The sequence below is a fragment of the Amphibalanus amphitrite genome, unplaced genomic scaffold, assembly GCF_019059575.1.
Source record: "Amphibalanus amphitrite isolate SeventyFive unplaced genomic scaffold, NRLGWU_Aamphi_draft 000548F_arrow, whole genome shotgun sequence".
Lineage (NCBI taxonomy): Eukaryota > Metazoa > Arthropoda > Thecostraca > Balanomorpha > Balanidae > Amphibalanus > Amphibalanus amphitrite.
This window is the reverse complement of record NW_024882042.1, coordinates 370,355-388,350: the sequence shown is the minus strand read 5'-3', so window position 1 is coordinate 388,350 and position 17,996 is coordinate 370,355. Positions and strand designations below refer to the sequence as shown.

The 17,996-nt window shown below is 55.5% G+C and overlaps 1 protein-coding gene across 4 annotated transcripts in view; it reads left to right on the top strand.

Moving 5' to 3' along the window:
- The window catches only part of LOC122393696 (calcium uniporter protein, mitochondrial-like), an 81,156-nt gene that overhangs the window by 13,718 nt on the left and 49,442 nt on the right, over nucleotides 1-17,996 (top strand). For all 4 annotated transcript variants that reach the window (XM_043389937.1, XM_043389934.1, XM_043389936.1 and 1 more), the window contains one exon: nucleotides 14,304-14,451. In XM_043389937.1, coding sequence (XP_043245872.1) covers nucleotides 14,304-14,451 — 148 coding nt within the window. The remainder of the gene's footprint in view (nucleotides 1-14,303; nucleotides 14,452-17,996) is intronic.

Sequence of the window (17,996 nt, the reverse complement as noted above, 5' to 3'; positions counted from 1 at the left end):
TCCGAGCTGCTCTCCTTCCCTCTCTCCGCCCCTCCCTCTCCGTCTCTCCTCCTCTCTCCGATCGGTCCGATCCGTCACCGATCCGTCACCGACCCGTCCGCCGGGCCGGGCTGGGCCGGGGGGTCGGTGAGCCGGACCGGACCGGGCGGCTGAACAAACTATCCGCGCCCCCCTCTCCGACCCAGAGAGGGCTCCGAACAGAGCCAGGTAGTGCTGCATCACATGCAGTGCTACATCACCTCCATGAGAAGGCATCACTCGACTATCACACTAACTAATCCCTGCTGATCAGATTGTACGATAATGCTGCTTTCGGACCGTGCGGCTGCTGTGATATGGGCGATCACCATGTTAGCCTGAAATACACGGCACAGATCACTAAGTAGCGGCTTTATCCACATGGACGAGTGCACGGCGGTGAACTTAGCCAGCGAGTCTAAAAGCGGGTCGCGTGCTCGACCCAGGTCGGTGCCATTCTGGCGATGGCCTTCCTATCGGTAGTCTCACAGTGGAGGCGGTGGCGACCGGTGCATTGGACGATTGTCGCCGGCTATGTGGGCGCTGACTGGTTGCACTGGTCTGCGCCCCTGGCCAGTGTCGCCGACAGCCCGGCCCGCGGCCTCGGCCCACGCCGCTCCGGCGGGCCTCCTCTGCTGCTATTTGTGGGCACGTGACAAATAATAATAGTGGTGCGCCAGCCGGGTGACGGGCGGGCTGATGTCACCCCTGGCCCGTCACCCGGCCCGTCACCCGGTCTGTGGTACAGGTGTCAGGGACCGGGCCTGGTCACCCTGGCAGTGGTACAGCTGGATTCGACGCCCGTCAGACCCCGCGCAGTATGCAGTGTGCAGTATGCAGTGTGCAGTATGCAGTGTGCACAGACTGCCCGGCCGCGGCTGGCTGTGTCGGCGAGCGGCTGTTACCGGCCGGTGCGGACGGCCGGTGGGAGGCGCCGCCCGCATGACAGTGCGATCCCCTCCCGGACAGCCTGACCCCCCGCCGGGCAGTCCGACCCCCCCGGACAGTGCGACCCCCCCCCCGCCGGGCAGTCCGATCCCCGCCGTCAGTCGACCCCTCCCTCGGGACAGTCTGACCTCACCAGACAGTCCGACCCCCGCCGGACAGTCTGACCCCGCCCCCGGACAGTCCGATCCCCTCCCGGACAATGCGATCCCCTCCCGGACAGTCCGACCCCGGCCGTACCCGCTCTCCGCCGGTCGCCAGCGGCTCCATGGGCCGGGCGGGTATTTCGGGCAGTGGCCTGTCGCCGTGTTGGCTGACCTTGCGGCGGGTATTTGGGGCGGCCGCTGCCGGCTGGCCGCCGCGGTGGCTCCCAGCCGTGTCCGGCTGCTGGCTGCTCAGTGGCCGGTCCAGCCGTCGCACACAGCCGCTATTTGAGTTCGGAAGTGGCCAAAATGCGATAACTCGTTAACCGGTTGACATTTTGCCAAGGAATTTTTATTGTATGTGAAGTCAACCGTAAGGTCACATATGGGAACGTATGAGCATCCATGCTGATACATCATTGCCGTAAAAAATATTTTTGCTTGTAATCCGCGGATGATGGGTACATCCCATAACGTGGGTGACTCGGGAGGGGGATTCTGCATAGCTTCCCTGCTGTCTTCGAAACTACTCGTTCAATACTAAAAGTTCAAACGGCTTCTGATAGGAATAGCTGATAAACGAAACCTAACTTTGTCACAAAAGGTCATGGAAAGGTCATGGGTCACAAAAGGTCATGGAAAAGGTCATGGAAGGAAATGTATACATTTTTAAGGTCATGCGACACATCTTTAATGGTCCATTTCGGCCAAAGCATCTACAAATGATGTCATCTGGGTCGTCCGATTCGAAACTATTTCCATTCGACAAATGAAGGTCAGGTCACGGCGAGGTCAAAAAGGTCAAATTTTGAAGTTGAGCGTTCTCAGCAAAAAAGATGTGCATCGGATGCAATTTGAGCTCTGGAACACGATGATGCTATTCATTTTGGTTTTCGATGTCAAGAACGTACTGAAATTGCCTTTGCAATATCGAAAATTGTGATTAACCGACTACGGTAAAATGCAAAAGCCGATAACATTGCCATTTCTGAAGATATCTGACTGAAACTTTCCAAAAGCAATGCAAATGTTACATACAAAAGCCAATAACTTTCATTCTGGTCGATGGCTGCTCCCCAAAACTCTGAATGTTATCAACCATATCGGACATTCTTACGATATTCTGTTGGCTGGATGTCTTTAAGCTTTATTGAATTTGATCAGACTACATTCAGTTAAGACGACGTACATTTATTGGTCACCAGAAAGTATACCCACAAGTCATTCGACAATCGACAACCAACAAATGCAATCGACACGAGCGTCGAGCACCCCTCCGCACAAGCAACTGCTGGGAGCGATTAGACGGGCCGCGCTCCTCTCTCGCAGCTGATTGGTCAGCTGCCGAACCGCACGGACGTCAGCTGCACGGCCGCCGCCCGGCCGACCTGACCGGGGTCGGCCGGGCGGCGACCTAGCGTCACTAAAACTGCAATAACTTTTGCCGGCAGTGTGATGCCGACCTAATTTTTTCAGCAAATGAATCACATTTGTACGGTATATGTTACGGACGTTGTCTCGATGTGAAGCACGCTGTGCGTTTTTTGGTAGGCCTATGTAAATATTTAAATCCTCAAGCCCTTCTGCTTTGTGCAAGTGAGAAACAATTTGCTTATAATAACTGAGTGGGAAGTTTTTAGATGCACTTTTGTTACCAATGGATTCCGCACATTTTCCTCTTTCAGCTGATATCTTACTTACGCATTTTCAAGCAAAGAATATGACAGGAGACTCGTCAACATTTACATGAAAATCGCAGCACAAGTTCGGTCTCACGGAGCAAAACAAAACGGTGTACTTTGGGAGCCCACCAATCTGTGCCAGAATGAGTAATATTTTTCTGGATGATATTTTATACAGTCTGATCAATTTACGACCAGAAAATGTGAGAAAATCACGCTTTAAAATTTGTCGAAAATTAGGGTATTGGCCACTTCTGAACCCGGATAGCGGCTGTGTGCGTCGGCGCCCCCCCCCCCCGCCGCCCCCGTCGTCGGCGGCGACGGCCGTGTCGCCCGGCTGCCGTCGGTGGCCGTGGTCAGTTCGGCTGTGGGCCCGGTCGGCGACGGACGGCCGCGGCGCTGTGTGGGCCGCGGTGTATCCCCATTCCCCAGCCAGGGAGTGGGCGACTGGAGTCAGCCGGGGACCAGATAATCAGCTATTCTGGCCCCGGACCCCGGGACACTCCTCAGTGACGGCCGGCGGAGCCCGGGACACACCTCAGTGACGGCTCCCGGACCCTGGGTCCCGGGCCCCGGGACACTCCTCAGTGACGGCTCCCGGACCCCGGGACACACCTCAGTGACGGCCGCGGAGCCCGGTCCCGATCTCCGGCCGACTAGGTCCACCTCTGCTGACACACGGGCCGCGCTCTCGCTGATTGTTCTCCGATACGAGTGTCCGAGCGGAGCGCGCCGGCGCGGCACGCTCTGTTGTGTGACCTTTGGCCGGGCGCGGTGACCGGAGCCGCTATCTGCGGCCCGCGGCCCGCGGTCGGTGCTCGGAAGTTGAGTGCTGTGTAGTCGGTGTTTTCCGGTCGGTGCGACTGCGGCCATGCGTCCAGCGCTGTCTCTGCTGGCAGCGCGGCTGGCGCTGCGGCTCTGTCGGCGCCCCGGAGCCGGGCCCGGAGCCGGACCCGCCCACCCGCCGGCTCTCTGGGTGAGTTGGCGGCGGGCCGCCCCCGCCCCGGCCCCCGCTGGCGGCCTCGCCGCCTGCTGATGTCGGCTGTTTCCGAGGAATCAGTGAGGCTCAGTGATCCGCACCAATGAGGCGGCCCGCCTCACCACCGCTGCGGTGCATACTAACCAGGGCCAGCGGCCCGTACCGGCGGCCAGCGCCCTGTCCCAGCGACCCGTCCTCATGGGTGTAACTTTGTATACTTTCGAGGTCCCATGTGGGACCCCAATGCGAACATTTGGGACCCCAATTGTCATTTTGGGACCCCAATAGTGGAGGCCCCCGAGACGCACCAGCTACTTTGCAAACGGAGGTCCGATGTTCATATAAAAGGTTCTCTGTTTAAATAGGAGGCCCCTTGGACAAATCGGAGGCCCTGTTGGACAAATAGGAGGCCCCCTGAACAAGTAGGAGGCCCCCTGAACAAGTAGGAGGCCCCCCGGAAAACAGGAGGCCCCCTGGAGAAATAGGAGGCTGTCTGGACAAGCAGGAGTCCTCCTGGACAAATAGGAGGCCCTAGACAAATAAGAGGCCCCTAGACAAATAGTAGGCCCCATGGACAAATAAGAGGCCCTCTGTACAAAAAAGAAGCCCCCTGAACAAATAGGAGACCCCATGGACAAGTAGGAGGCCCTCTGTACAAATAGGAGGCCCCCTGCAAGAATAGGAGGCCCCCTGGACAAATAGGAGGTCCTAGACCTAGACAAACAGGAGGCCCCTTTCACAAAAGGAGGCCCCCTGGACAAATAGGAGGCCCCATGGACAAGTAGGAGGCCCTCTGTACAAATAGGAGGCCCCCTGCAAAATAGGAGGCCCCCTGGACAAATAGAAGGTCCTAGACCTAGACAAACATGAGGCCCCTTTCACAAATGGAGGCCCCTGGACAAATAGGAGGCCCCTCTCACAAAAGGAGGCCCCCTGGACAATCAGGAGGCCCCCTGAACAAGAAGGAGGCCCCCTGGATAAAGAGGAGGCCCCCTAAAAATAGGAGCCCTCTGGATAAATAGGAGGCCGCTTGGAAACTAAGAGGCTACTTTAACCAATAGGAGGCCCCCTGGACAAATAGGAGACCCCCTGAACACGTAGGAGGCACGCTGAACAAATAGTAGGCCTCTCGGGCAAAGAGGCCCCCTAGAAAAATAGCAGGTCCCTTGGACAAATAGGAGGCCCCCTGGACAAATAGAAGACCTCTTGAACAAATAGGAGGCTCCATGGACATGTAGGAGCTAGAGGCCCTCTGTACGAATAGGAGGCCCCCTGGACAAATAGAAGGCTCCCTTAACAAAAAGGAGTCCCTTCAAAAAAGGAGGCCCCGGGACAAGTAGGAGACCCTTGGACAAATAGGAGGCCCCTGCACAAATATGAGACCCCTAGTCGAATAAAAGACCCCTGGATAAATAGGAGGCCCCTGAACACGTAGGAGGCCCCCTAGATAAAGAGGAATCCCCCTGGAAAATAGAAGCCCCCTGGATAAATAGGGGACCTTCTGGAGAAACAGGAGGCCTCCTGGACAAATAGGAGGCCCCATAGACGAATAGGAGGCCGCTTGGACAAATAGGAGGCGCCGTTAACCAATAGGAGGCCCCCTAGACAAACAGGAGGCCCTCTGTAACAGTAGGGGGCTCTCTGTACGTACAAGAGACCGGCGCTCGACCTGTAGAAGCTTAGCTGTATGGGAGGCTCTCTGTGCAAGTAGTCGAAGTAGGAGGCTCTCTGTACTGTACCTACAATTACAAATAAGAGGCCCCCTGGGCAACTTAGATGCAACACGAATCGGAGGTCACCTATAATAAAGCGGGACTCTGTTGGAATACCTGATTTAATAAATTATTTTCCTGATATTCAAATTACTTAGGTAATCCTCGTCCGCACATGGGGGGGGGGGCAGGCAGTGGTTGCCACCCCCCCCCCGCCCTAGGTAGTTTTTTTTCTGCTATGCACTAAACATTTTGATTGCTAGAAGTCGGATGTTTCGTATAGCTGCTGCTCTATCCTTTTTTAGCGTCCACTGAAAATTTCAAGTTTCTGTGGTTTTTGGTTTCGGAGATATGACCTTATTCTTCAGGTAATGTCATAACCCAAATGACAAATACCCAATATCTTGCGTTGGCGTTGGGTCTTGTGAGCTTTTGACACCTTGATTTCGGCCTTTTTTGTCAGTCTTACCTCCCACCTATCATGGAACATGTTGTTCAATGATGTAGAGATGCCAGGGTCAGGGTCAAGGTCAACCTAGGTCGTCTAAAAATATTGCGTTTTAGGCAAGCTGAATTTACTTTCGTGAAGTTTCTTTGACTGTATTTTTGGTAAAAGCTTCTCAGTTCATGATCTCATGTAATATGGACACATTCACAATCGGTGCACACATCAGTATACACACAGACACACACAGACATACAAACACATGTCATTGACCTTGAGCTAACTTGACCTGAAATGACCACAGCCAGCAAAAACCTAGTCGGATAGTGTGACTAAGAGGTTCTAGCTGGCTTGGCACCACAATACGGCAGCGTCATCGGTATATGATGAGCAGCGCACGTGATATTCCAACGGGCAACGGTGACCCCAAACAGCAACATTCTTTAGTTTGACCTGACCTGGAAGGTCAATAACTGACCTGATGAGGTAAAATTGGTATCATTGGATTCGTCTCTTCCCACAGAATCTGTTGCTCTTGACCGCAAGGCTAAAAATCTTGTAAGAAAAAATTGTGGTGATGTCGAATAAGATACCTACACAAGCAGCGGGCCAACCCATCATATACCGATGACGCTGCCGTATTAGTGCCAAGCCAGCTAGAACAGCTCTTTGTCACACTATCCGACTAATTTGCTGGCTGTGGTCATTTCACGTCAAGTTAGGTCAAGGTCAATGATATGTGTTTGTATGTCTGTGTATGTCTGTGTATGTACTGATGTGTGCACAGATCGGTTTGTGTGTCCCTATTACACTTGATGATGAACTGAGAAGCTTTTACTAAACATACAGTCAAAGATACTTCACGAAAAGTAAATTCAGCTTGCCTAAAGCGCAATAATTTTAGATGACCTAGGTTGACCTTGACCCTGACCCTGACATCTGTACATCGCAGAACAACATGTTCAATGATAGGTGGGAGGTAAGACTGGCAAAAAAGCCGAAATCAGCGTGTCAAAAGCTCACAAGGCCCATAGCCATCGCAAGATATTGGGTATTCGTCATTTAGGACATGACATGACCTGAAGAACAAGGTCATATCTCCAAACCCAAAAGTCACAGAAACTTGAAATTTTCAATGGACGCTGAGAAAAGATGAGAAAACCCTAGTGAAAAAATCCTTAAGGACAGTCCTATGTATTTCTTAAGGACGATCCTTAACAAAATCCTTGTACGAAATTGATACACAATCCTTAAGGATTTTGTTAGAAATTCCTTAAGGATTCTGCGGAAAATCCGTAAGGATTTTTAGCTAAATCCTTAAGGATCTCTAGCAATGTCTTTAAGGACATTGGTAATAATCTTTAAGGACTTTGTGGTTTTTCCTTAAAGATTTGTAGCAAAATCTTTAAGGATCTTGGCGACAATCCTCAAGGATTTTGAGGCTCTTCCTTAATGAACGATATATAAATCCGTAAGGATCAAACCCTAGCAAACACATTTGTACGGTCTCTGGTGCTATATTGTTTACTTAAAACAAGCACATTTAGCCATTTTTCATTGCCAGGAATGGAGCAGCCGCCAACCACAGGCGACCGGGTATACATATATGGAGCTCTAGGCATTCGCAGGTTGCAGCTGAGGCTCCGAGAAATATAAGCCGAGGACTTCCGAAAAACATATTTACATGAAGATAAGTCTACACTTTTTCGAGTCAGCCACGCTTCAGATATTATCACGTCACACGTCCTCGGCCGCCGCTCCTCCGCCATCCACATTCTACACATCTTGAGCGGTTGAGTCGCCCGTCGCCTGTCCAGTCTTGCATCCTGCGTTCCTGTAACAAGGCGGATATTCCTATGTAATAACAGTAATATACTGATCAACAATACCTACTCAAAGGCTCACGAATTCTACTCTTAGGCTTAGACTGCAGTCCCAGCCAAAGAATATTGGTGAGCCTTTGAGTAAATTCAGTTCAGTCATTTCCAGCTTAGATGCCTGTGTATGCTCATTTAGCAATGCATCACATATGCACCTACGTCCTACTACCCTGAATCCATTCTATTATACATATTTACCTGGGCCTCGTTCCAAGGCATGACGCTAAAAGACGCTACCGGTAGTACTTTCATTTGCCGCAGCCAAATGAATGACGACGACGATCGCCGTTAATTGAAGTGAACGTTTCAGCGCCGGTTTTTGTATCTATCAATGCAATAACTAGGATCAATTATCTCATTGATACACAGCATGGCAGAGACTTACATGGCCCGAAGAGGAGACGGCAGACGGCACAACACACTCAACAGACTCGTCCGCATCCCGCGAGCGGCAGCGGCACAATGCGACCGGGGGACGCGCGGTCTCCCCTCTTGCCGGAGGCGAGGATCAGACCGCCCGCTGCCGCCCGTACAGTCTTTAAAACGGTCAGCGGTCGCTAAATTCCAGTCGGTACGGTCTCTGAAAGAGCACAGCGCAAACACTGTGGCACCGGTGGCACTAAGGCCATACGATACATGCATACTGTGGCACTTGGTTGAGATACCAATAGGTACTTTTTATCAGAACTATTCGTCTATCCGATTTGGAGTCTGGGTGAACCCAGCGTGGACATTTAGGTGACCATCCCAGCTGAATATTAATTCTGAGTTAAGATAGCCAAATTGTTATCCCTGGCTCACAATCACCGGTTTTGGCACTCGCAATATCGAGAAATACCATAAATCGAAAATATTTAATTTCAAAGTTCAGCACAAAAGTGGGGGCAAGCTGCTCCCACTGCCCCCCCCCTCGCCTCCCGGTTCCCGCGCCTATGATGATAGCGAACGCTGCTTTGGTCCGTCACAAAGTTTTTACATGCCGTATATGTCATATGGCTAAGAAATTATCGGATACGGAGCACGGAATAATAGTAGGGATGATTCAATCACTCCATAATGATTGACGTACTGGCTGCATCGGCTATCCTGAAGGATTAAGCGACACTAGCAAGTAGCAATTTCCTTACGGAATACTGAGCGATCCTTAAGGATACCAAACATCGCCCTAAAATCCTTACGGATCGGCGAATGCGTCCTTAAGGATTCAAGAGGGTCCGTAGAGTCCTTAAGGATTTCATATCTGATCCTTATGGGTCCTTATGGATCCTTAAGGATTGTGGGGATTCTGGCGAAATCCTTAAGGACTTTTTCACTAGGGAAGAGCAGCTATACAAAAAAAAAATCAGGTTTCTAGCTGTAAAAATGTAGATTAAATGTGTAGAGCAGAAAAACTAACTTGGGGGTGGCGACCCTCCCCCCAGGTGCGGGCGAAGGTTAACCCTCACACTTTCTGGGGTCGGCTTACGGCTAGATTCCTTGCGCAATGCTGTGCCGTTAATTTTTTTCTATAATAAAGGCATTGTGTTTTATTGTCAAAAGTGAAAAAGCCAGAAATTTTCGTCGATTTCGGATGCCGCGGGGGATATTTACATACAATGTCACCCTGCTGGCCTGGATCCACCAGTAGGGTCAGGTGACCTACCATTTCTTTATCAATATTCAAAAATAAATAAATAAATCATGGCATCAGAGCTGTGACGAAAAATAAGTGGCCTAAATCCGATGAGAAAACTGGATTTGGGGGTACCCCAGGTTTGGCTTCTGAGCCTCTGGTCCCCCAAAGAAAATTTCTTAGAGGAGGCCCTGGCGTGGTTCGTAAATTACCGCTTCCGCAATTGGAGGCCCCTAATTGCTTGGAGGCCCCCACTAAATGGAGGCCCCCTTGGACGTTTGGGACCCCAATGGTGATGTCAAAGTTTCACCCATGCCCGTCCTGTTCCGGTGGCCAGCGCCAGGCGGGAATGGGCTGTGTGCTCTGTTCATTGTGTGCTTTGTGACCTGTGTGCTCTGCGATGTGCGCCCTAACGTGTGACGTGCGCCCTAATCCTCCGATCAGCAGCGGCGGGCTGCCACCAGCACTGTCTCGCCGACCGGTTTGTGGTGCCGGTCGCAGCTGCGGGGTCGTGCTCCCCTCTCCGGTACCAGCTGTGTCCTCCGGCCCCGGCCCCGGCTATCTCGGAGTAGAGAGAGTCTGTGCGTCCCCCGGTCAGGTGCCGGCCACCCGGGACAGGTGTCTGTGCGGGCCGCGGCAGTGGACCGTCGGCAGTCGACCTCCCTCTTTACCCGCTCCTGCCCGGTGTCAGCTGCGGGCCGCGGAGGTGGTCGCCCTCCCCCTGTGCCCGGTGTCAGCTGCTGGCCGCGGAGGTGGTCGCCCTCCCCCTGTGCCCGCTTCTGCCCGGTGGCAGCTGCGGGCCGCGGAGGTGGAACGGCCCCGTTAGCGGTGTTTTGTTACGACGCCATGCGTCCCATAAACTTTTAGTCGTGAGCGTCCCAACTTCCTTTTTTATCAAATAGGTATTAGAGATTTACCAAAAGGGACATTGTATTTACTAACACAAAGGAGACCATGTTGATGTCACTACTGCCACTGCCCACTTCGATCGAAATAAGGAACTCTACCGCTATACTGGGAACGTAAGGAACTCCTACCGCTATACCCGGGTCACAAGAATCTGTACCGCTATGTCCATTTCACGTGATAAAGTGCATATTTATGCGCCGTATCAAGCGCGGGGTTATTCATGGTCGCATACATCAGACTAGCGGAGCCACGGCTGAGTTCCGGCTGGTAACTGACGGTCCAGAGCCACTGCTGAGTTCCGGCCGGTAACTGACGGCCTGGTCCGGCTGGTAACTGACGGCCCGGAGCCACGGCTGAGTTCCGGCTGGTAACTGACGACCCGGTCCGGTCCGGCTGGTAACTGACGACCCGGTCCGGTCCGGCTGATAACTGACGGTCCGGAGCCACGGCTGAGTTCCGGCCGGTAACTGACGGTCCGGTCCGGCCGGTAACTGACGGTCCGGTCCGGCCGGTAACTGACGGTCCGGTCCGGCCGGTAACTGACGGTCCGGTCCGGCCGGTAACTGACGGCCCGGTCCGGCCGGTAACTGACGGCCCCGCCCGGTCCTACGGCCGGCTCTGAAGTCAGGCGGCGGACGGCTGCGGCTGATGTGGGGCGCGATAAATGTATTGCCGGGGACTACTAACTCAGACTAACGGGAGACAAACGACGACTGACTGAATGGGCAAACGCCGACTAACGGGAGATCAACGACTGACGGGAGACAAACGCCGACTAACGGGAGACAAACGCCGACTAACGGGAGACAAACGCCGACTAACGGGAGACAAACGCCGACTAACGGGAGACCAACGACTGACGGGAGACAAACGACGACTGACTGAATAGTCAAACGCCGACTAACGGGAGATCAACGACTGACGGGAGACAAACGCCGACTAACGACTAACGGGAGACCAACGACGACTCTTGGGGTCTAAATGCCGGAAGGGCGTTGTACCCAAAGCTCAGCGACACGGCCCCACTAGCCCAGTGTGTGTTGTGCGCTCCATCCCTACACTGTGGTCCCCGGCTCGCCCGCTCCAGTGCAGTGGTACCGTGTGTGGACTGTGGGTGGGGTCAGCTGTACACTGTTGGTCCCGCTCGCCCGTTACAGTGGTACCGTGTGTGGACTGTGGGTGGGGTCAGGTGTACACTGTTGGTCCCGCTCGCCCGTTCCAGTGGTACCGTGTGTGGACTGTGGGTGGGGTCAGGTGTACACTGTTGGTCCCGCTCGCCCGTCCCAGTGGCACTGTGTGTGGACTGTGGGTGGGGTCAGCTGTACACTGTTGGTCCCGCTCGCCCGTCCCAGTGGTACCGTGTGTGGACTGTGGATGGGGTCAGCTGTACACTGTTGGTCCCGCTCGCCCGTTCCAGTGGTACCGTGTGTGGACTGCGGGTGGGGTCAGCTGTACAGTCTGTCTTAAAAGTACCGCGCAAAGTGACGGTGGATCCATCGAGCCTCACTGAGCAGGGGCCTGCTAAATTTTGATCACCGAAGCAATGGACATCCTCGTCCATTCCCTAGGTCAATTGGTCGGTGACTTTCAAATTAAAGCAGGCTCTTTATCGGTCAGGCTTGAAGGATCCACCGTCACTTTGCGCGGTACTTTTAAGACAGACTGTACACTGTTGGTCCCGCTCGCCCGTTCCAGTGGTACACTACTGTGTGTGGACTGTGGGTGGGGTCAGCTGTACACTGTCGGTGGCTGGCGCCGCTGAGCGGCCGGACGCTGCCAGCGGCGGGCGGGCGCCGACGCCGACAGGACCATTTCAGTGTCCACCAGACACCGGAGCTCACAGAGGAGGTGCCGCCATCAGCCCGCCCGGCGACACTCGAGTGGCCCAGGGGCGTCCGGCTGGAATCCTCCGCCAATCTCGCCGAGTGCCGCCTGCCTTTTACGGCTCGGCTCCGACAATACGGCGGTGACGGCTGGGCTCCGACAATACGGCGGTGACGGCTCGGCTCAGACAATACGGCGGTGACGGCTGGGCTCCGACAGAACGGCGACGGTTCGTCGAGCCGCTCCTCAGAGCTGAGACGGGCCGCCGAGCCGGCGCCGGTGCTGCCTTATCGCCGCTGTCGCCCGACCATCTCTCCCTTCCATCTCCCTCTGCACCAGACCATCTGTCCCGGCTCCTCGCTCCGTCCAGCAGCCTGTGACGCCGCCCTCTGCCTTTCCGTGTCCGGTGTCCGGTGTCCGGTGTCCGGTCCGGTGTCCTGTACCGTGTTCCGTGTCCCGTGTCCCGTGACCGGTGTCCTGTGCCCGGTGTCCCGGTGCCCTGTGACCGGTGATTGGTGTCCTGTACCCTGTGTCCTTGTGTCCGGTGTCTTGCACCGTGTCCTGTGTACGCTGGTCGCAGTGGCTGCTGCAGCCCTCTGTCACGTGCGTGTTGTGGGACTGCTCTGAAAGTGCTCTTCTTGTGTCGGTGGTAAGTGTGCACCGATTTACTTTACTCACTGCTACAGTTCGCAAGTAACTAGCGAGTAAGTCCTGTCACGAATGCAGTATGCCCCGCCCGGCAGTATGCCCAATATTCCCAGTTGGTTGTCTGCTCTCCCTCTTTACCAATTTGAGACTCATGTTTATGTGGCACTGGCGGACTTCTGTAGTTGCACCGGCACTGCCAACGTTTTTTATTTACACTGCTTCCCGGGCTACGAAATGTTTGTTCGTCTAATGAACAACAGCGATTGACTGTAAACTGAAGGTGTTTTCCTCTGCTGTCCGACTGTGCGTTAGCCGTTATCGGCGTCTGTTTTCCTCTGCTGTCCGACTGTGCGTTAGCCTTTATCGGCGGTTTGTTTTCCTCCGATGGTGGTGTGGCCGCCGGAGGCCGCTGACCGCCGGCCGTTGGCACATCGAGACCGTTATTGGCGCGGATGTGTGTACGGGACCGGCGGTCTTATCAGATCGGAACTGGTGGGCTGGTGGCTGGTCCAATGCTACCAGGTGATGGAACTGAAGACCATCTCCAACCAACTCACGGTCCCCAGTGTTGTGCTCCGTCCCCGTCCGGCGGACCCGCGGACACTGGAGCAGTGCGGCACAGCCTACCTGTCAGGCGGCGCCAGTGCTGCCATCTGTGGCCGCGACTTTGGACTGTTAGTGCGGGTTGGCGCCGCTGGAGCGCACGGCGCACGCGTCGGGCCCGCTGCGGACTGTCGGACGTCGGTACATTTTGAACTCTCCGTTCAGGTGTGTTTTGGGTGGGCGCGTTATGCAGTTGGGCCCGCCGGTCCGCGGGCCTGACCCGGCCTCGATCGCTGCCACCGGCCGCCGACCAGCGCCGGCTGCGCCTCGGGGCAAAAGACGAGCGCCGCCGCGGCCCGGAGCAAAGGACCAGCGCCGCCGCGGCCCGGAGCCGGCCCTGCAGACGAGAGTAGCTGTCGGCGGGACTGCTCTCCCATAACAGCCCACCGTACTCTGTCCGGCCGCACGTCTCTGCACTGACCATTCGGCTGGCTGCACCGACGGTACCAGTTCTACCGTCTAATATATCCAATCAAATCTAGATAATGTAATGCATAAAGTCGGCTCTAGACACGGACCAATATATCCTGTATTGTGAAACCAGATTCGCCGCGCGCCTCTGCGACCGAAAATTCATGACTCATCCATTTCTGCCTGCAATATTGGCTGTTGAGTCGGTTAGCTGGGTACTTTGTGCTGTCCCGACACCCCAGTGGGGTCCCCCCAGTCTCATCACAGGTCGCCCACGCCGCTGCAGTGTGTCCGCCTGACCCCTCCCCCTGTCCTCAGGTGTCCGCCGTCCGGCCCCCTGCAGTGTGTCCGTCTGACCCCTCTATCCCCCTGTTGTCCTCAGGTGTCCGGGCCGCTGCAGTGTGTCCGCCTGACCCCTCTATCCCCCTGTTGTCCGCAGGTGTCCGCGCCGCTGCAGTGTGTCCGGCTGACCCCTCCCCCTGTTGTCCTCAGGTGTCCGCGCCGCTGCAGTGTGTCCGTCTGCTCAGCTCTCAGCCGGGCGGCCCGGGCGCGCTGCCCACGGAGCCCACGGTGGGCCCGCCGCCCGATCAGCTGGATACCACCCCGGTCAAGCGCTCCATCTCGCCCTCACTGGCCGAAGGTAGGCACTGGCGGCCAGCCGTCACCGTCACACTGCCGTCACATACCGTCACATACCGTCACACTGACCGTCACACTGCCGTCACGGCGGGCACTCGTCACAGGTCGGGGCCAGAGTCGCACCCGACTTCGATCCGGGAACTTTAACTTTACTCGTATTATGTATTTTGATCACTGACTAGATGGAGAGGCATCTCTTGTCTATGCATATGTATTGCTGTACCTCGTGTGTATTCTGTTGTCCAAAAGCAATCACCTTTTTACTTTAGTTAAATTAAGATTTCGAAAAGAAACATGGCAACTAGGCACAGTGCCGTGGCCACTGTTCAGCATGTATTACACTGGCATTCTGGCTTTGTGACCTCTGCAGTCTGCACGTTGATGTGGTTCGCCGGCCCATATTCAGTGGTTTTCCCACTCACAAAGTCGCCATTTCACCAAAACGCGGCGGCTGATCAGTGAGCCGCTCAGGTATTTACCGTAGTACTGTATTGTCTCCGTTATTTACCCCAACACTGTATTGTCTCAGTTGTTTATCCCAGTACTGTATTGTCTCAGGTATTTACCCCAGTACTGTATTGTCTCAGGTATTTACCCCATCACTGTATTGTCTCCGTTATTTACCCATGTTGTATGGTGTCCGCTCAGTTATTTACCCCGGTAATGTAGGCATTCGCTCGTATATTCGCCCGGCTGCTCTATTCGCTCGAAGTCATTTCTCCACTCAAGAGGAATGGGCTCCAAACCCTTACCTTAGCTCGCAGCACTCGCCTTTATTGAGCGCGGGGGGCGAGCTCAGGAATTATTCGGGAGAGGAATTATTCAGTCAAGGAGTTATTCTCGTTCAGTTTGTGTAATTTGTTTCCTGCATAGGAGAGAGATAGAGCGGGTCGGCCCGACTCGGCAGCGGTACGGACCGTAGCCGTCGGCGGTTTGACGGACGGCGGTGCTGACTGTGTAGTTGTACTGACGCTGTACTGTACTGACGGTGTGTCGTACTGACTGTACTGACGCTGTACTTCTACTGACGCCATGCCGGACTGACGCCGTGCTGTACTGACGGTGTGTCTGCACTGACTGTGTACTGACACTGCGTGGTACTGACGGTGTGTCTGTACTGACTCTGAAGTGTGCTGACGCTATACCATACTGACGCCGAGCCGCAGTTCAAGTCGCGCCGGTCGCCCGGGCCGCCATCGATTCTCACGGACCACTGCACCAGCGCTGACGGCCGCCAACGACCGCGGCCCCATCCTCCTCTGCCTGTGACAGAGCTGGCCGTGCGGCGGGGGGGGGGGGGTACTGAGGGGGGGGGGGTATTGTCGGGCTTCCAATACTGTCTATTGGTGAATCAGAAATGGTGTTATTGACACCTAATGTACATTATTTACAACAATTTTACGCTGATAGGTACAATGGGGACCGAGTGTCTTCTCACCTTCCCCTTTATAGCATATGGCCCGCAGGATTTGCGATAGGCTGTTGGCACATGCCCCGCGGTCTGTATCTCTTTCCATTAGTATCCAAACTGGGCTTTTGCGAGTTCAACACTGAATGGTATACTGTAGTTCTGGTCGTCGTTGAACATGCTTTCTTTGATATCGTACTCCGAAACGTTTCTCATAAAGTCAAGAGCTGTACTTTTAGCAGTTGTCTGGTGCGAATTGCGGTCGTTAGCCGAATATAGATGTCTGGTGATTGGATCGTCAGGTATAACCCGCTGAACCGATCCTGACTTTGTGGCCCGGTTCGGACGACCCGGGCGCGGCGCGCTGCCAAAATCCATCTCACGGAGATGTGCTCCGGGCGGTGGGAGCCGCTGTCCGGGCCGGGCAGCTATATCGTAACGGAGCCCGGCCGGCGGGAGCGGCTCCCCGGGCCGGGCAGCTGTATCGTTACGGAGTGGGACGCAGGTGGGACGGGGTGGGTCTGAGTGCCCGCTACCGGCACCCCTCAGAGTCGGTGGGTCTGAGTGCCCGCTGCCGGCACCCCTCAGATTCGGTGGGTCTGAGTGCCCGCTGAAGGCACCCCTCAGAGTCGGTGGGTCTGAGTGCCCGCTGAAGGCACCCCGAGTCGGCCTCTGAGCATGTGGATATTGGAGCAGGACAGGGTCTGCCATGGAGTCACCTATCGTGTGACGTGTCGGGCTTCGGTCCGTGGAACGTGATAGCAGTTGGACACAGCGTCTTATATCGCTCCTGCATTTGCAACGTTTTTTTTCTTAAACAATATCCTTTATTGTTTGGAAACGAAGCACACCACGCGAAATTATCGCCCTTCTAATTTAGAGACGTTACAGCTTGTTTGTCACACGACACATCGAACTAGAAACATACGCACACATATATTGCTTACAATGTGTTACCTTATTCTAGGACATTGCAAGCCCAACCCAGTGACTCTTCACTGTTCGGTGCATGTCAACAGCCATGGGCTCACATACCTCTCACGCCACCCTTCCCTAAGTCACAACGGTGACTGGTTCCACGTCACCCCCCTCACGATGCAACACCGCGCCACCAACGCGTTACTGCGCCACCAACAGGCAACCGCGCCATCAATACGTCACTGACGACCCCACGGCCGCCGCGCCATTAATACGTCACTGACGGGCCCTGCTCCGCGCTCCCAGTTTATCACGGCAGGGCGCGGTGGCCGGTCACGCCGTGTTACGCCGTCACGGCCCGGGTGTCCGTGTCACGGGCGTTACGCCGGTCCGTGCAGTCTGCCCGGTCAGCAATGTCCGCCGGTGGCCGGGGCTCGACCGGCCGGCCTTCTTTGGTGCTCTAGACTAGGACTAGCAGTGGAGCATATGAACTTGAAGCACCTGCTGATTGCTCGCATACATGTTTAGCGTGATCCTGGCGATATGACCTTCTATCACTGTGCACTGTTAGTTCGGTCTGGCGACGTTTTCATAGAGGCTGTGTTTACGTATTGCCGCACTCCTGGCGCGGATGGGGGCCCCAGCGGCTCTCTCGGCCCCGTGGTCCCGCGCCTCAGCCGCCTGCGAGCCTGGCTGGGTCCTCTGCTCCTTATAGCGACACTGGCCGGGGTCCTCTGCTCATGACAGAGACCCTGGCCGGGGTCCCCTACGCCGGACAGTGTCCTGTGCTCCGGACAGTCGGCTCAGCTCTGGCCGGCCACGGTCTCAGCTCTGGTCGGGCCGCGGTCTCGGCCGCGGTCTCAGCTCTGGCCGGCCGCGGTCTCAGCTCTGGCCGGCCGCGGTCTCAGCTCTGGCCGGCCACGGTCTCAGCTCTGGTCGGGCCGCGGTCTCAGCTCTGGCCGGCCGCGGTCTCAGCTCTGATCCGGCGGCGGTCACAGCTCTGGTCGGGCCGCGGTCTCAGCTCTGGTCGGGCCGCGGTCTCAGCTCTGGCCGGCCGCGGTCTCAGCTCTGGTCGGGCCGCGGTCTCAGCTCTGGTCGGGCCGCGGTCTCAGCTCTGGTCGGGCCGCGGTCTCAGCTCTGGTCGGGCCGCGGTCTCAGCTCTGGTCGGGCCGCGGTCTCAGCTCTGGCCGGCCGCGGTCTCAGCTCTGGTCGGGCCGCGG